The sequence below is a fragment of the Tachypleus tridentatus genome, chromosome 4 (genome assembly GCF_004210375.1).
Source record: "Tachypleus tridentatus isolate NWPU-2018 chromosome 4, ASM421037v1, whole genome shotgun sequence".
Taxonomy (NCBI): Eukaryota; Metazoa; Arthropoda; class Merostomata; order Xiphosura; family Limulidae; genus Tachypleus; species Tachypleus tridentatus.
In genome coordinates, this window is record NC_134828.1 from 51,040,887 (window position 1) to 51,061,924 (window position 21,038).

Sequence of the window (21,038 nt, forward strand, 5' to 3'; positions counted from 1 at the left end):
TCTATACCAGTTACCACGTGTCATGTATACATTTTAAGAGCGTGTTTAAACTAAATCGGCCGAATCATTCTTTTTAACGTGCTTCAATAAATAATACATTATATATATATATATATACACACACACACATATTATAGCATAAATACACAAGGAAAAACAAGCCATACTCACTGTTTTCTGCATGGCAAATTATTATATTTCCTAATATGCAGCATGTTATGTTAAAAATTCACTAAACTGTATGATTTATGAAGACAGCCAGTTGTGTTTACATAGCACTTCATACATAGGTGGTTACGTAACATTAGGCTCAATGTAGTTCTATATGAGATGACAGTCCAGATTATCCTAACGTAGCTTGAAACACTGCTTCACATCGTCCATAATACACTATCGTTCAATTTAAAGATACCGCTTAATAATATTGATCGGGAATTCAAGTACAACGTAAATTTTCTGTTAAAAAAGGCTCGAGCTTTTTTACACTAATAAATGGGTCATATTTAAAGAAATAAACGGATTTTGTGTTTAGTAGAACACCGGAAACAGTAAGATATTACACACCATCCAGGTTACCGTCAGTAACAACGGAAGCTAGCCGGCAGAGGAAAAAGGATATTAGTCAACCAATGTGTGTGTGTGTGTGAAAAAGGGGGCTGTAGACATTTAGTTGCGGAGGGGTGCACGTTGTGTAAGTAAGTGCTGTGTTGCACGTGTATTGCTTACTGTTCAGTGCTTGTGACGTAGATAGTTATTGGAAAAGTTTTTTGTCAAGCTGCTTTTCGTATTTAATTATGAATTTTGAATACAAAAGTATTTTGAATCATATTTTGAAATGTAAAAGAAATATTAATTAAACCACGATTTATTTATTCCGAGTCACAAAATTTTAAAAACTACATAAAAGCTATGTTGGTGAAAATGCACGCGGTTGGATACATAAGTGAAAATTTAATAAATATCAAGCGCCAGTTTATTGAGTCCATTATCTTCTAGTTATTCGTCTTCAGTCTCATATACTTACAAATATAACAGACATTATGTACCATTCTAAGTCATCATATCCTACAGTTGTACTAATATTATTAAAAATATATGTTACTGAACTCTTTGTGTTTTGATCTATCCATTTATGTATTCGCTTAAAAAACTCAATAATACACAAGCTTGCTTTAGAAACTGTAGTTATTTCTTCAAAATAAAGATAATTTATACGATATTATCTAGAGTGTATTAGAATTACACAAACCAACAAGAAAAAGGAAATTAGACAATACATTTCTTATATCAAAAAGCAACTTCAGAGTTAAAAACCGAGTGTTTTGTCACAAAAAGTAGATTTCAAAGTAAAATCTAGAACTCACATATCATGATGAATTACGCTTCCATACTCTATAAAAGTATACTAATAATCCGATCCTTTATACTTTTGCGTTTATTTTGGTACAAATGCATAGAACAATTTATAAGGAGTTCGAGTACGTATGAAGATTTTTATCTTGATGCCTATAAGTAAGTGTGTTTCTTATACTTGCCCAGAGGACGTTCCATCTACACAAATGTTCACAGAGGTAAAATAAATAAATAACTCGAAGGCTTTACAGATATTGAGAAAACACTGGGAAATAAGGGTTAGGAAAACACACTTGCACTCGACAAGAAAACAGCATGGAAATACTTGTTCAGACGTTACGAGGCTAGTATTGCTTTGTTCTGGACTGTAAATGTAACGTGCAAGTCAAAGAAGCATGACAGACACATTGTCAAACTCGCACAATAAGAAAACCTACTTATTTCCTTTATCTGATTATCGCTTTTAAACAAAACGGTTGAACTCAACCTCGAACATAAGTAGCTTTCCAATGCAAGGGTTAATGCAGAGATGTGACTAGAGTATCTTTCATACATTTCATTTATAAATATTAAAGCTACTACTTTCTAAAAATATCTATCACTCTTTACAAAATGAACTCTTGAAATATAATGTAGTTATATGAACATATGTGAAAATTCAAATAATATAAACTCCAATTCATGAGATATTTGTGCACAATATTACAACACAAAGCTGGCGTAAAAGCTGGTTGATCGAACTCTAACAATTATTCGCTTAAGTATTGATTATTAATTGTTAAACGGTTGTTTCAAAATTAACTACTGTTCTAAAACCCTAAAGTTTAAACGATATTTTACCGTAGGAAATAAATAAATGTATGATCAAGTTTTGCTTCAATAATTTCTGTTTGAACATAATCATACCGCCCACCGCTAATACAGCGGTATGTGTGCGGATTTACAAGGTTAAAATCAGGGGTCGATTCCCATCGGTGAGTTCAGCAGATAGTACATAATCATACTCTGCCTTTTACTTGTTCTCTTGAATGACGATTTGGTGACAAACGAGCTTGAAGCTGTGGTGTAGAGGTAAACAATAAGTTATGCTGTAATACTCGCCAATAAACTTGATTTTCTCCTATAATATTTGGAACCAGCAATACAACTGTTCCTTTGATGTTTTTTTTTTTTTTTGTACGCACGAAATCAGATACAAGTTTAACATTAACTGTTATGTGATAGACGTATTAGCTATTATGTGAGCTTACTTTTACTTGGCCCGGCATGAACAGATGGTTAAGACAATCGGCGGGTCGCGGGTTCTACTCCCTGTCACACCAAACATGTTTGCCCTAACACGTCATCACGCTGATTAAATTGATCTGAACCACTGAATTGTTTTCATAGAATAATCATGATTAAAACTCTTTGCACCGTTATTGATCAACCTGTACGAAACAACTCATTTTACTACTTGTTGGTAAGTATGCAGTGTTTGGTCTAAATTTTAGCTGCGCTACCGTGATCTTTTTTTTATTGTTGTCTGAATTACAATATTTTTAGTTGTGGTTTTTATATAGGTTCGATACATGTAGATTGAATTAAAAAAAAACAATTGAAATTCATAAAATCGTTTCTCTATAATACCGAGCCTGGCATGGCCAGGTTGTTAAGGCGCTCGATTCATAATCTGAAGGTCGCGGGTTCGAATCCATGTCACAACAAACATGCTCGCCCTTTCAACGATAAGAACGTTATCATCTTTTAGTCAATCCCACTATTGGTTGGTAAAATAGTAGCCCAAGAGTTGGCGGTGGATGGTGATGACTAGATCCCTTCCCTCTAGTCTTACACTGCTAAATTAGATAGCCCTCGAGTCGCTTTGTGCGAAATTCAGAAACAATCAATTTTGCTTTTTCTGATATATAAATAATGTTGCAAATAAATAAAATCAAGACAGTCAATTCAGATGAATTAGAAGAGAGACTTCCAAACGATTTAATAAATACACCAAACAGATTGATGCACATTATAATATTTTTATTTATAAATAAAATACCATAACTTAAACTTCTATTTAAAACCATTATCTTGTTTTATTGTGATATAAAAAAGTTGTGATAAAGTATCTTCCAATTAAATTGTAGTTTTAGGTTAATAACCTCTCAGCGTGTAAGTGATCTGTTACAACTAAGAAAGACCGCATTTAGTTAAATAATTTCTAATTCTATAATGGAAATTAATGCAAATATTTAAAACCAATTTAAGTTCCTTCTTTTTTATAAAAAAAATGTTTAAATGATCTTTTACTACATGAAATAAAGAAAGTGTTTAGTCAATATTTGTTCCAATAATTTATTTTTGGACACAAAATACTCTCAGTGTTAGCTGTTCGATTGAATGATAATTTAACGGCAAGTAACGGTGTAACTATGTTATTAATGTAATCTTTAAAAAAAGATTAATATGTTTCTCCTATTAAATCTTAGTTCACAATTTTCTATTTCACGTAAACAGTTGGTGCCCTACATGTTAATAATGATAAAAATAATTATTCGTTTTAAGTAAGGGACATATCTAATAACAAACAGAAATATTCATATAACTTTAAGCTACAAATAAAGCAGTTTAATAATAACTTATACGTTATTTTCTCTTTTTGTCAGGAAATTAACATTTACATTTAGAATAAGAAGGAACAAGTAGCAAAATAATTAAAAGAAATAAACTAGACTTGTTCTTTCAAAAATTTCGCACAAAGCTACAAAAAGCAGTTCTTTATTTTAAACTGATAAAATAACAGAACTGCTGCCAGTCAACAGCACCCATCACCAATTCTTAGTCTACAATTGTCTTAGAAAACAAGAGAACTTGAGTTTCGCTGGCATATTCGGGCAATGCAGGTTTTATAAGCCACGAGCAGTGAGCTATGAACTTTCAGATGTACAGTACGAGTACGATAATCATTAAGCCACACCCGACTTTTATAAACTAATTTCTGAAACTTATGTTAAGAATTATTTTTGACAGTCAACAGTTTAAAACCTGAACACTATGTAATAGAAAGTATAATAAGCCGTCTTCAAAACATTTCTGTGTTATTTTTCTTTCAGTACTTTGGTTCTAGTTATGTTGGAATTAGTTTACGAAGGAGGTAATATCTTAAGTTCTTTATTATGCCTTAAATTTATAGTATTGTAGATCGGTAAAGGTCATGAATTTTAAGATCAATGATAACACAGAAAAATTAAGAGCAAAGAAACTATGATAATTGCGCATTTAAAACCAACTCTAAATCAAAATCCTTCATCGGTTTCATTACTTTCCACGCCGAAGTTTTGTAGTAGAACATACAAGTTAAACGTATTACCTCATTTCTTGCTAATATAAATTAGTGGCCCAACGGTAAGCTTACATTTCGAAGTTCAATCCATGTAAAATTGCACTGTTCATTTTAAGTAATTGAAAAGGTGAAAGTGGGTGATGTATAATAAATACCTCCTCTTAAAATTAGGAACGGGTATCGCATATAATCCTTTCGTAGCTTTTCGCTTATATCCGAAACAAATATATTGAATACTGAGCTGTCCAGTGAAGGGATCCACCGTATTAAGAGCCAGGAACCCTCCACAACAAAGCATGAAAATTGTTGTTCAATACTAAGAAGAAGCGCCACGAGTCCACTTCATAAACAGACAAAAAAAAAAGAGTGAGAATTGGTCGTGGACTGTCTCCCAGAATTGTCTTATCAAGAAATGTTTCAAAAGAAGACACACATACTCTAGAACATGACCAGATAGTCGATGTTACTTAAAACTTAGTTTATAACAAAGAAAGATTGTTTATTTAAAAAAAAAAATGTTATGGAACCTGAATTCATCAATGTATTAAATAGTCAACTTTAAAATATCCTATATATAACAAATACTGTTTAGAATATATGATATTAATCGATACTATAACTGCAAAAAATGTGTAAATAGGGTAGGATAATTATTCTAATGAATATTCTGAACGAAAATAACATGAATGTAGAATGCCTAAATCTATTGTTTATTAATTGTAACTTAATATTTTCGGTTCCAAATTGTTTCAAACGTAGAAGCGTACGATAGAAAAAAGATAGATATAGAATTAGATAGCCAAATAAACAAAACGTAGTTTGAAAATTGTTGTTTTACCATTTAATTTGTGCAATACCTCAGTCATTGTCGGAAAATCAATTAATTGTGTCCGGTTTAAATTACTATGGCATTATTATCGTAACAACGAGATTATAATAACTTCTAAGGATGGGGAAATTTTTTTTGATGACTTTACAGAAAATGTTTTTCATTTAAAAAAAAAGTGAAATATAATACCAAACAAAAGAAATACAAGGTGCTTAACCACAAAACGTATTTCCTAAACATGTATTAAGTGAAAAGGGGTTGTCTACATATTATTTCTGTCTTACATTAAGGGTGTATTTGAAATAAGAGGATATTTGGGTGTATATTCACGCTACCTTATTTCCATGAAGTCATTTTCTCAAATTATGTAAGTTTTATTGGATGAGAAACTGTATATCTGTTTTAACAAAACATTGTCACTTTTCCAATTATTCATGTTTCACTGATCCTAGGCGAAGTTGCTTGTAGCACTGTAGAAGAACAACAAAACACTCGTAACAAACTGCTGAACGTCGAGTGAGATGTATGTATAAACAGTCACTGAGAATAGTTTAACAATCATGAAATAATGAGCTAGTTTAATGGTTTTCAGTCCAGATAATAAGATAGTTAAAAACATTAGAAACATTGGTTTATTCATAACACTAAGTAGAATCATAGAAATACTGTTACTCAGTTGACTAACTGCAATATTTTTTTAAAGATCTTTGGACATGAAGAGTGTAGAACAGTATTCTTAGCTCAAAGTAAAGATATATGAAGTATGTTTATTATGGTTTAATTATTTTCTATGATCCAATGCCTTATTTTAAAATATTTATTGTCTCTAGCATTTATTTTACAACTACATGGATTAAAATATAGGTTAAGATACGAGACAATTAATTATGAAGATAATCAGATAGGGGTAGTGCATTAGTATGACTTTCTTGTATAACTTGCAATGAAAATATTTGAATACTTCTATAGGAAAAACTAAGACGTTAATAGGATAGTAGAACTATTAATTTTCTGCCAATTAGGAAATGTATATTCAGCTCAGTAACTACGCCTACTATCAAAGAAAGACAAAAGCTAAAACATTTCTTCAAAACGACAATAGTTGATATTATCTATGTAAAACTGTGTTTTATTTATTAATAGCTTTATTATTATATATTTAGTTACAACAGTCTTATAGAAAGTTATTTTTTCCTACAACAAAACGATAATAATGACAGAATGTTTCATTTATTATATACTAAACATTTTAGAACCATTCCAGGTTTCAAGATTTTTCAAATCTTGACTCTTAAATTCATTTCTGTGTACATAAGAAGTAAACTGTATTTAACATTTAACTATAGCATCTGAAACAGCTCGAAGTATTTTCACGCTTTATTGCCTGTCTCGTAGATATAAATCTTTGAACATGATCATCTTAAACATTATATTTTAGATGCAGTTTTCTTCTTTTTTTTTTTGCAAAGCAAAGATGTGAGGTGTTTGCAAATATTGATAATTAATAATTTGAACACTCTATAATTAGTTGAATCAATATCTTTCATATTCAAGGTGTTTTCAACAAATTCACAGATAAGTTTTCCGCCTGTAGTTGTCTGGCGACGAAGTCTAAGTTACGGGCATCGTTCTATCTCTAGGTGTGACGCGTGGCCGAAAGCTCAGGTAGTTTGCTGTATATATGGTCATACCATGATAGACTCTGATCATCCTGGGTATTGAAAAAATGTAACATGAGAATTTTAAAGTTAATCTGTTGGATTAACACTAATATATTTAACATTACTAGTGAAAGCCTGCCAATAATAAATCTTATAAAATACAATTGGTTAACGTGTTCAGAAAGTATGTAATAAGTAATAATATGGAATCCTTGGCGTATAATTTTAGTCCCCCCATTTTTGTCTAATTAGGGAATAAAGGAACACTGCATGGAAAACACAAGCCTACAGTATTCGCTAGCCTACAAAGAAACTCATAGTTACATCATGTTAATAACGGCCATTCGTAGTCAAAATCTGAGAAGAGTTTTTCAAAATTTCTTCCTTGATTAAATATTATACATTTTGCACAACATACAAAGTTCTACACATAGATATTATTAAGCGTGTGTCCCATAAAATCATTTCATTGAACAAAATCTGTGACTTAAAAACAGCAAAACAGTGAGCTCTACGAACCTATCATGATTACAGATATTATTCTTCCAACTTTCAGTTGCCCGTCTTTCTGAACGTTCAGAGATATAAGATGCAGATAAACTTTGTTATTAGTTGATATTGTATGTTAAGTAATTTGGGAATGAAGACTAAAGCTTAATGATATAGTGGATCAGTCCTGTGTCTGTAAGCTTACAACGCTACAAACAGGATCTCGATACCAGTGGTGGGCAGAGCGCAAATAGCCAATTGTATAGCTTTGCTCTCAAAACATTTACTTATATATATTTTTTTATTTATTTGTGGTGGCTGATAAACATATATTAATATGAGAACAATACGTATGTGTATTTTTACAGCCAAGCCATATCTAGCTGTCTCCTGTATCCATCGAGAGAAACCAAATATCTAATTTTAACATCGTAAATCCGTAGACTTACCGTTGTTAGACCTGGTGACAAACTATCCTCTTTTATATATATATACGTTGTTAATCAAATTTAAATCGAAACTGGTCTAAATGTCTATATGTTCTGATCCAGTAACATAATTACATATTTGTACTTTATTGTTTGGGCAGTAAAATAGCCTGATTTTGCGACTTTGTGAAGCATTGTTTACTATTATTTAGTGTTATATACATTCTAATAAGTCACACAATAAACTGACACATAACAACCACCACTTTACTATACGAAAGCTGTCAGGAAACCTACATCTGTGTCACATCAAAGAGGACACCTAATTTCGAGAAATGATTTCTAGGAACACCGAATAACAATATTCTGACCAACTAAACCTTCTTAGTACGGTATAAGTGACATCTCACCTGCCTTGTGTTTGTTAGTGAAGCCAGTCAGTGCCGCTATGTGATCGCCGAGAAGACCCCATATTTTCCAAGCAGAAAGATATAAAAATTCGTGGTTTGCATTTCAGTAGAAAAGAGTAAAGAAAAAGCGTCTTTAGACTTATGAGTATTAACATATCAAAAAGTTGGCAAACAACGATTTATAAACACATCAAAAATGGTTTACTATTGGGGGAGTGTGTTTGTGTGTTTTCTTATAGCAAAGCCACAAAGGGTTATCTGCTCAGCCCACCGAGGGAAATCGAACCCCTGATTTTAGCGTTGTAAATCCGAAGACATACCGATGTACTAACGGGGGGCTGCTATTGGGGGAACATAACATGTTTCAACAGAATGTTCTATTAAAACGTGAAATATGTTCACCTCTTCCCCCAAAAAAATTACTTTATCGTGCTTATAAACAATTCTTTATCAACTTAACATAACGTACTACTTTACTTGAGTATTACAATAAACCTGAAATATTGTATTAGATTTTCTAACTAAGCTTCAAGAATGATTACAATCTCCTGGAATACAATGATTTCATGTTAATTCTACACTTCTAGTTAAATACATATAATATTTATATTTTCTCTGGACATATCTACAATTACAGGATTTTCTGATGAGCTACAAACATTTGCAGACGTTTCTTATGATAGCTAGTGCCTTTCTCATATTCAAAGTTGTCCGAGTGATGATGATGCAACATTGGCAGTTGAGTTGTAGCCACGGAATCGTGCTAATGATATAGAACTATGGAGTCTTAAAGAGCGACAAATTGTTTATATCTGACATTTTATTACGAAAATCGGAGACTATTTTTATAGTTAAGCCCTGTTTACATGACATTTATCACGATAAAACAATATATTTGATCTTTTAATTTTTAATTGGAATTTGTAACTGTAATGTTAAACTACTTCCAAACTTCTTGCCAACAGATACAGGTGCAGCCAGTTTCGATATGTAATGCAAGAGAGAATAGGACTATCACGTATTCTATACTCCAAATGTGACCTTTGCCATATAGTGAAACTGATCAGTACGAATGCAGAAACTACACATCAATAAATCTAGTGCTGACCGATCAGGAGAGATTCACTTAAATATCAATAATACTGCTGTCTGGAACATTATTAGCACTAGAGATGATTATTCACAATTAGAAGAAGCGATGTGGTTACTGAATACTTCAGTTATATTTTCTCAGATGTACTTGAAACATGAAGACTAAATGTAAAAAGTAAATTCATGTACAGATTGTTTCTATAATTCTTTTATTAGTATAACTTTTATTTGTACCCTGTAAATTTACTCTACAGGTGCGTATACAATGTAGCTCAGTTAGCTGTACATTGTGCGAAACCATCCTAATAAACGAAAAGCGAATGAGTTTATTTTGTTCCATATAATTTTCAACATATAATGACATATGCCTATTTAACTGAACAATAAAAGATTTAGGCACAAGGACAACATTTCCATTTAGTTGTCTCATTTTCTTTATAAATGTTTTAATGTATTTCCGAAATAAGAAATTTAAAACTTGCACGACTGTGATGTTAATAAATACCCATTCTTTATTCAAATAACTATTTACCCTCTACAGACATGATTTTCTGCCCACAAGTGATATGTTACCGATTTTACTGATATGGAAAAAAATTGTTGGTGAAGCTAATGGGAAAAAACGGTAAAGCACAAAGACAATTAGCTTTTGAAGCAGGTGATGTTGATCTAAATAAGACCCTATACATTACAGTCATTATTGATAGTGGCTAGTCAGAACGATCCTATGATCATTGCTACAGTGCAAAAACATGATCTTAAGTCATTATTGATCAACATACTGGGAAGCTTCTATATCTAGGTATTCGTAACGTGTTTTGCACTACGTGTGTTTAATTTATTACGGTGGAACTAAAACAACATGTTTGCTGGAGGAACTTAAATGGGGTCGTATATAATCGTTAAGGGCTTTTGATGTGGAGAGCACACACATGAACTGAGATACCAAAAATAAACAGAAAAAAAACTTAAACGTCTATAAAACCACCCTAGAAAAATGGAAGAACAGTTGAAAAACGGGAATGAGCAAACAATGCTGCCATGTGTTACACAAATTCGTAGATTCTCATTATTTTACAAAATATATAATAATGAAAAAGGAAAAAAAAGTGCCAGCAATACAACTAAGAGAACAACCAAATGGTTCATGTGGTTTTAGATTTCTATTTATTTTAAACTGCAAATAATCCTAAATTATTAAAACCTTTACTTCCTAGAAAACTGTCTCTTTATATGTTATTTTATCTGCATTACAAGTTCCGACCGTATAGAAGGCAGGTAAGATGTAATTTGTAATTTATAGCTTACGGTATTGCTGAAAAACTTGTTTCTGTCATGTTTAGTAAAAGCTATTTAATTGTTAAACTTTAGGCCCAGCATGACCAGGTGTTTAGGGCAGTCGACTCGTAATTTGAAGATCGCGGGCTCAAATCCCTGTTTCACCAAACATGCTCCCTTTTAGCCGTGGGGGCGTTAAAATGTGACAGTCATTTCTACTATTAATTGGTAAAAAAGTAGCCCAAGAGTTGATGGGAGGTGGTGATGAGTAGCTGCCTTCCATCTAGTGTAAGCACTGCTAAATTAGGGACGGCTAGCGCAGATAGCCCTCGTGTACCTTTGCGCGAAATTCAACAAACAAACAACCAAAACTTTAGTGTAATTTCGTGAATTCTTTATTTTGATGTATGTAGAAATAATAATTCAGAAAGTTGAATGTGTGATATATGGAAAGCTGTGTAGCTGTTTGTTTTCACTCACTAGTTTTCCCAACAAGAATGTAATTAATCATCATTAAGTTAGCCTATCTGGTAAATAAGGATAAGTAAAATAATTAAGAATAAAGATTTTGTATTATTTATTTATTTTCTTTGCTGTAGTTTAAGAAACTTTGTGTATATTCCAGGGTCCACATTTTTGTGGATATTAAGATTTAGATATAACTGATTGATATCAGTGGATCGGAATAACACAACAATACAGAACTCACCTCTAGAGTTATACACAAATAAAATGCAACATTCGTTACGGTTCATTAGTAAATCATAAATAGGTGTTTAGGTATTGGGTAAAGTATCATATTTCTACTTGTGATCATCAGTTGGTGATTGGAAAAAGTGTTGCATTTCCACGTCTCATATTTGGAAATGAGTAAAATAATAGGGATTTTTAAACTCATTATTTAGGGACAATTTGAAACATGAGTATGGAAAATTTATAGCAAGGTTTATTTCACGTGATTTCATTTTAACAAGACTTTTTTTCACCGTTTGCCTTAACTTAGATTATTCAGTATAACATTTACGCCGAATCTGTAATTGTGTTAGGAAATAATAAGGTTCTAGAGGAATTATGTTACACCGTTCGTGAAGTACCGGGCCTATTACTTCAGATAACAGTTGTTGTTGTTTTTGCTTCAATGTCATAGTCGAATGATAAAAATGAAAACATCGTGTTTGTGATGAAATACTTTACTAAGTGATTACAAATATAAACCGTCCCAAGACAGGAAGGATAAGAACTAGTTTATGGATTTATCTCAAGATGTAACATTGAGTTTGGTCAAAAAAAAACCTTATGAAATATGTAGAAGGATTAAAACAAATGTTCCTGTATTTTTTCAGACAGAATAGTAAACTCTTACACTGTATGGTGTTAAATCAGTTAACTCTGTTTATGAATATGAGTAATAACTTAGACTAGATTTGCTGCTAGTTCTCTCGGTCTGCAGGACAGACGTACATGAAGCTATTCTCATGTTAGGTTTGATGATTAAGGTTCCATTAAATATTCCAAAAATTACATTTAAAGAAGATTAGTTTTAACCAAACTTACAAATAATAAATTTGTTATCTGAGAATCACCGTTGACTGTTCACGAGTCTGTTAAAATCTGGATTCAATAATAAAATAAAAAGTTAAAAGTTTGAGTTTCATCTTAAAACTATTAAAATTAAAGTCACAAAGAGAAAGGCACATCTCAGTAGTTGAACTGGCAAAAGGTACGTGTAGCGATAATGGAAATGGGTAAAGTGAGAAAAGTAATTTATTTTTCATAGCCTGTTGCGAGATATCGTGGAAATGATCAAATTATATGAACATTCCACGAACAAGTAATATAGAAACGAAATATGTACCCTTTATGTGATCCCTGATATCGTGGTGGCAGGAGACTCTCGACAACTTGATTTTAGGAAAGAGAAACAAACACAATTTCAGCTTATGTGAAAGTGAATTTTGGAGATCAGAATAAGAAAGCCTGGTCTCAGGACTAGTTTCGATTTTAATGATATTGGAAGAATGTTTTAGGGCAGCGACACGAAAAGTAGAGAAGAAGAAGCCCTGATGCACTAGATTATTTGAAAAACTAAAATTTTAATATGTGGTAATTGTAAAAATTGCTTAATGAATTTTACAATTCAGGAAAGAGGCAATGTTATCCTCTAGCGTTTCCTATTAGTATTAAGAAATATGTGTTATGTAGAACTTTACAGTAACTTGATTTTAGCGCAGATATCCATAAATACTTTGTTATTAACAGTAGCTGCTTTGGCTGATAATTTTAATCTAGCAAAATACACTTTATACACTTTAATTTGTACTTGAACACATGTTAGGAAAATTTTTAAAGTTTATGTTAAGTGTCAGACTATATAAACTTAGGTGTTAAAGCGTGAGAAAGATAGAAAGAAATATTTTGTCCAAAGATTAAGTTAAGAATGATAATATTTTATACAAAAATTTTATACTCGACATAAAGATGTTGTTTAGTGTATACAAAGGTCACCTTTCACCTTGAAAAACAGATTGAATCTCGAAGGTTTCATTAACACGTGAAAAATCGTACAAAGTAAAGACTGGAAGGGGTATAAATATTTTAATAGCACAATAAGTTTTAGAAATACAATCTCTCCATCCAATCCAGTGGATTTACATTAGAAACTGGTTTGCGATACCGTGGTGGACAGAGCACAAATGATCCTCAGTGTAGCTTTGTGCTTAACTTCAAGCAAGCAGAAATGCAAAATTCTCATCGAGACCAGAACACCATCACTAAGCATTGTTTAAAATAGGGAATATGAGAAACAAAACTGAACTGTTCAACATTGTTTTAGACATAGGATAAGCGCACCAGAAGCGCTATCACTGAATGTTGTTTGAAACATGGGATATATGCACACGATTATCATAGAAACCTTTGATTTCTGTATTGTTGTATCAACATACGCCACTTCAATTTTGTTAAATGACTTTAAGATGTATTAAACAAAGTACACACATGCTTTCAGCTTATCAGACTCTGTTAAAATTGCATTGTATCTATATAAAGCCTTACTGCTAGTGAAGGTAATTAGGTTTGTGCAACATCATTAGATACTGCTTATTGCATTTTTGCAATGTAAAGTAAAAATAATCCACCTCTTATTGAGTTGAGGTTTGTATTGTAAGTGTTTATTATTCCAAGGGGGACAAAATGGCATGCTAAATGCAACAGTCTTTAAAAATATTATAAAATGTCGATGAATTACAAAATCGTGTACCTTGTAAATAAAGTTGATACTACATAATCTAACGTAGAAACGTCAAAAATAAAACTCATTGGTTTTATAAACCATATCAAACGCGGAACTTTCATGTACGATTATGAAGTCAATAGTTTATTGTTGTTGACAGTATGACGTGTTAATTTGATTTAATACACTTACGCTGTGACTAAGCATTCAGGATACAATTCCTGTAAAGCGAAATGCAACGACAATATGTGTTTTTTACATACAAGAAGTAAATAAGATGTGCTTAATTTTTCACTAGGTAGCGCTATTTACTTGCCTCTGTTAGAATAAATAATGAAATTGCTCTAAAATAAACTTCGTAATGTATAAGATAAAATTTCAATACAATAAAATTGATATTTCACCAATCATTTGCAATAAAATTTAATAATAATATATTCAGTTCGACAACTGGGAGACTTGTGTGAATTTTAAGATACAATTAGTATTAGAAAAAACATATTTTTCTTGTGAATCGATAGATGGCGAAGTCGTTTGACTGTGAGACTGACTGTAAAGACGCGTTTTAACTTCAACGCGCGTATGTACGAAGTGCCTTTTAAATTTTAGTAGAGTAGATTTTGCTGTTGTAGTTGGACTCATGTTATAGTTTGAAATCTTCTTTTATTTGTTTATTTGTTCTTTATTGTAGGAACTGGTAAGTATTTCTACTTCTTCAATATACATCTTTTATTGATTCTTTATCAGGCTTTCATTTCTCACAGCTTCCACGTCATTAAGCCACCACTTTCTGGTTGTTTGTTTTAGTGTTCATTTAAGTGTTTATTTTTTACATTATATGTTGTAAATAGGAAAACCATACAGACACAGTTGAATTTGGTAATTAACCTAAAATCTAGTAACGAAGAGCAACATGGAACAACACGGTAATGATTAAGAATAAAATTTATTATTTTGAATATGGTCTGCAGAAAACATATATACCACACTTCAATTTGTCATTCCCGAACTTTTCTTGCAAATTTCTCGATCAAACGCTACGAATTTCACATCGATATAAAGGCCTTTATTCAAGGAGTCGGTATTACATATTAGTTTTTCTACTCAAAATCACCTTATGTGGTTTTTGCACAGTCAAACTTTGTAATGCGACCAGTATAGTACATGAGGGCACAATGTTGTTGTCATCACGTGAAAACTGGTTTCGATTTAACTTTAGTTTTTATTTGCATTCACTCTGACAACACTTAACTCGCATGTAATCTCCTGAACAAAATTTAACATAGTACTAAATAATATTTCCTTGGACTTTCTTGTCTTATTTGTGTCTAAAATACGCATGTACACATTTCTAGTCCATGAGCTTATCACTTTATAAAAACACATTCAGATATTTTTGCACGTCAACGAAGATTTTCTTCACTACAACTTTGTATTGCAGTAATTTAGCTTCGATTCGTTTCATAGACTGATATAAACATCTCTTAACTATTTATTTTCATTATAATGTTTTTTTTTCTTATTTTTCATGTGTGCATTTGTTTCAACACCTGAAACTGTCATACAATCAAAGCTCAGAACTCTTTCATATTCTGTTCACTAATATAAATACCATTAATATACTTTTATTGTTTACCTTACGTGTAGTTTTATCAAATAAACCTACATCTACGTGATTTTATTCTCTGATTGCGTAAATTCTTTTTCAAATAGATCAGGCTTTATCGATCTAACAATAATGCTTGCATATTCGTAAAAGCTATTAACTCTATATCCATTCGTCATTTTGATATAACCCTACAAGTTATTAAATCTATATCCATTCATCGTCTTGATATACAAAAACTGATAAATATAATTGAATTAAGATTTGAATTTATTTCGAATTCGTCTCTGATTCAGATCTCAGATACAAACCCGTAATTTATTGTTACGTATTATAATTTATTTCGGACGATTTCTATGAGGACATCGTAGAAATGGTAACTGCTCAAAGTAATTCACTGAAGTTGAACGGTGTTCGAAATCTATAATCGTTCCTGGCCAAATTCTGTTGTTTTCTGATTATTACACGTTAATCACAATTACAGCTTCCTAGACCGATACCACATTGACAGTAGCTGTCCAATAATAAACTCTTTCTGGCTCTCTCTATCTGCTTTTTATGCAAATCACGCAAGACTCTAGAACGTTCACCAAATTTCGCTTGACAACAATACTGTAAATCACTACTAAACTGTTGATTCTTACACTCAAGAATCTTATACAAATTTCGAGAACAGGCAGGACTTGCACATTACACAGCTAATAAAATATGTTACAGGCAAGAAAGAAAACTATACTAAATTAAATGTACAAGAGTAAATCTGTTACAACACATGCAGATTATTAAATCTAATCCATTGATCACGTTAATATAAACATACGTGTTATTAAACATTTAGTCCAATTAAGTACGTCATTATTGACGTCATTATTTGCGTTACTTGACATGTTTTTACAACCTTTTGTTTGAATGTGCTTTATTCTGGTGAACAACAATTTTCGACCCTTCTGCGTGAAGAAATTCTTTGTCTAAAGTTCGATATATTATGACCTTGTCTCGATGTAAACATTTACGAGTTGTAATATAACTTCTTACAATTGTTTGCTTTTTGTGTATTATATCATTTACGAGTCTTTCACTTTAATCCATCACTACGACAATATCCATTTGAACAAGGAAAATCGATTAAGAACTGTAAAGTGTAAATCGATGAGGGCCTAACCAGTAATATTACTGAAGGTAAAAAAGAAGTGAGAATATTGTGCAACTGAAGAATATATTTTTAGAATTCAAATAAAATATAAAAAAAACATATGTAGCAGTGTATTTCACCAATTTGTAAGGTGAATGCATTTATAGGAGCATTGACACTTTTAAAGCTTTTTCTAATGGAATTAAAACATTCTGTTTTAAAACAGATAACAATTTATAAATCTTCTTCACGATTATTTTTAGGGCCATATTCTCTCAAAATATCCACTTAGAGTATACTCAATAAATGTCTAAATTTGAAAAATAGGGATCGGGAAAATAGTAACAGGTTGTAATATGAAACTATACGCTATACACCACGAAAAACAACGATTTTCCCAGTGGCTCAGCGGTATGTCTGCGGACTTACAACGCTAAAATCCGGGTTTCCGATACCCGTGGTGGGCAGAGCATAGATAGCCTTTTGTGTAACTTCGTGCTTAATTCAACAACAACATCTTTCCAATGTGTATCGCCCTCGTTTAAAAGCGTAAATGAACACTGCCTTCACTAGCCTATTTTTTCAATTAAAAGTTGTAAAAATAATTTATGAAAATCCCATAAATCCTATTAAAAACCAGCCCTACGATGCTTGAAAATTATTATGTAGGAAATTTTCTATAAAGGCAGTCTTTCATATTTTTGTAACTGACTAAACTGAACCATTTACATGAACACATGAAACGTTGTTTTATTTTTTAAATCATTGCAACGCAACAAAATATATAAACTCACAATTATATATTATTTTTGAGAAAGATATTAAAACACGATTAGCGTCAGTTTTGGGGGTGATTACGTTATTATTAATAGCTTTAAAAATTGATATTGCACCACGTTTTTGTGATGAAAAGTAAAATGAACACATTTTCTAAAAAGATACTCTTTATAATTCATTTTCATGTCAACGATTAGTTTATTCTCTAATAGATTCGACGAAATATATTTTTTTATTTTTGTAAAATTACAATCCTAAATGATATTAATTCAATCTACAAAGATATTTTAGTCTACATCAGATGGAGTAATGTTGATACCATAATGTCTCATGCTTGTTAAACACAAGCAGTGTAACACGTCAGATTGTCATTGTATTTAAATAAATCGTAAAACTTACATTGAAAATAATCGCAAATGGACATATAAAATAGAGGACTATGGTATCAGAGAAAAAATTGCAGAAAGACTAAAAGCTAGGTTTTTGATGTTGGTTTACGTTATATTTTCATCATGTTTAGAATAAAAGGTTCATATTCCTACTTCATTTGCACATGTTTCAATTGGATTAATTTTGAAATCTTACGCATATCGTTCTTTGTGTACATTCTAATAAACTGATGTTTAGTTTAGTGTGTTTCTGTGTGTGTGTGTGTGTGTGTGTGTGTGTGTGTGACGACTGCACATGCACAGTTTGGTGAAAATATTCTAAAACAGCTCAGATAGTGTAACTTATAAAATAATTTCCGAACAGGGTGTTTTAAATTTTTCGTACTGTTACTATAATTTCCAACTTTGTTATGTTTGTTGGTTTTTTTTTCAGAGTTTTCTTCCAAATTATACCTGTTTGTGTAATTTTATGTGTCTAGTACTTAGGCTTCCTGGAAAACAATAAACATAAAAGGAGATCAAATTATATAAGAGTCAATGTAATTGAAGGATGTGATCCTTTTACAAATTTGTCAGTGACATTATGCTAAAAAATCACTTAAAATCAAGTGTAAATCTATTAAATAATAACAATATAGTTTTTTTCAATTTTCAACTTTCAATTTTCATAGTATGTGTAATAATAATTATTTAGTTTATCCAGCATTCTCTCCTCCTACTGGAAAAAAAGTATTTTACTTTTAACAGCTTGGTCCTAAGAGAGTGGCTGCAACTTTAATCTACGAGGGCTGTTCAAAAAATACACGGACTGACGTCATAAAACAAAATGTACTTTATTTAAAAGTTACAGGTCTGGGACCCCTTCAAAGTACTCTCCTCCCCAACGCACACACTTATCCCAACGGTGTTTCCACTTGTTGAAACAGTCCTGGTACGCTTCTTTTGTAATGTCCTCCAGCTCCTTCGTCGCATTTGGCTTAAACTCGGGAATCGTCTCAAATCTTCTTCCTTTCAAGGGTCTTTTGAGTTTGGGGAACAAGAAAAAATCGCAAGGAGCAAGGTCCGGTGAGTAGGGGGGGTGGGGAAGAACAGTGATCGAGTGTTTGGCCAAAAACTCAAGAGTTCTGAGGCACAAATTTCGCAGCAACGCGGTGCATCTTCAATTTCTCGGTCAAAATCTCGTAACAAGATCCAACTGATATCCCACACTCTTCAGCAAGCTCCCTGACAGTCAGACACCGATTTGCTCGCACCAGGGTGTTGATTTTGTCGACGTGTGGGTTGTCAGTTGACGTGGAAGGACGTCCAGGACGCTCATCATCTTCAATGGACTGTCGACCATCCTTAAAACGTTTATGCCACTTGAAACATGCCGTACGTTTCATAGCAACATCACCGTAAGCCGTTTAAGCATAGCAAAAGTTTCAGTCGCAGATTTTCCAAGTTTAACACAAAATTTCACAGCAAGTCGTTGCTTCTTCAGGTCATTCATTCTGAAATCCGCCAAACGAAAAAATCGCACTTCACTTAAAACCGCGTAACTAATACACAAATGAAGATATCTGCAATCGGAAAATGGCGTCGTAATCAGCTGATCTGTGCAAACCTAGCAACACCAAGCGGATTCCCCTGGAACCAACTGGAGCCGTGCAATTCAAACAGTCCGCGTATTACTAAGAGAAAAGTGATCAGTGTAATTTGAAATGATATGCAATTTGAATGTGTGGGTAAGTTAATACGAAGTTCTTACATATCTTGAGTTATAAGGAAAATCTTACGGCGCATATCTTTAAAACATGTTTTTCACATTTTTCTAGGATTATGGCAATAAATAAAGTAAAGGTGAGAGTTATACAGATTGAATTATGATTGAAAGTCACACCTGCTCATTTCTGTTTGGGAGGAGATAGGGGAGAGTTAAAAGCAAAGACTATGCTTTGGAGTTAATTTTGGTTTATGTAAGCATAACAGTATAATAGAGACAGAATGTAGCGTCGAGAGATTACATAAAAACTATGTATAAGTATTTATTTTCTATAAATAAAAGGACGGCTTACCATACCAGGTACTTCACAATAGCGCTCTTATTTTGCTATATTAGATGTTTTTAGTAAGACGATCAATATTTTAGATGAAAAAAAATAAAATTTTCACAGTATAAAATGCTGTAAGGTAAAGTAAGTAAAACATGAAAAAATTTGTGTTCGTTGTCAAAATATGAATTATCTTTAAGTAAACAAAATCTTGGAAAGGTTGTCAAAATATTTATTTACTGTCAGTTGAGTTGCAAACGTCACAATAAAATCCTTTTGTAATTTTTTTTCCTAAACAGACAAATGAACTTTTTTCTACGAAATACCATTAATGGAAAAGTAGGTTTAAATTGCTTTCCCAGAACTTTACGTGGAAACTTTATAAATAGAACAAAATATCGGAAAATTGCAACATTTTAAAATATCTCGACAGTTGTGAGTGTCCGAGATGAGATTGTCAGGTGTATATGGAGTTTGTTTGTAATAATTGTTGTAAACGCTTGCTACATATTGACTTACGAAAAAAAACACACACACACAAACCTACCAAGAACAACATTAATTGGAAATTTCCTGTACTGTTTCAAGAGATTGGCGTGTTTGGCATGTTTTGTATTTTTCAAAACAGCGTAATGTCTGCGTTTGATATCTTTAACTAAGAGAAACAGATTAGTTACTAATAGTAAACGTTTACATTTGTACTACATGTTGATTACTGTTGATACTGAGATTACAAACAAACATTAATATATTAATGTATACTATACAATTAGTCGAAACTTTCTTATCTAAGCTGCAAATAAACTAAAGCTTTCGGTTTGTTTAGAGAGCAAACTGCGATCATTGAATAGCTATAAATGTGTAATGGGGTCAAATGAGTCACATTTAATCTTTTTTTTTTCTGAAGATAAAGTGGAAACAGGAAAAAAACTACAAATAATTGACTCTGCTTGTCTTATTCTAATATTGCAAGAATGGTGTGGGTCACGTTCTGTTTAGGAAGG

At 32.0% G+C, this 21,038-nt stretch overlaps 1 protein-coding gene across 3 annotated transcripts in view; it reads right to left on the minus strand.

Annotated features, from left to right (window-relative positions):
* LOC143249117 (uncharacterized) overlaps positions 1-1,681 on the minus strand; it is a 38,694-nt gene extending 37,013 nt beyond the window's left edge. The window contains exon 1 of one of the 3 annotated variants that reach the window (XM_076498466.1): positions 172-613. In XM_076498466.1, the coding sequence (XP_076354581.1) occupies positions 172-183 (12 nt within the window). In that variant the 5' untranslated portion in view covers positions 184-613. Of the gene's footprint in view, positions 1-171; positions 614-1,364 lie in introns of those variants that run through there. The other 2 variants (XM_076498465.1, XM_076498462.1) reach the window with 2 other exon arrangements.
* Between the last annotated feature and the right edge of the window lie 19,357 nt (positions 1,682-21,038).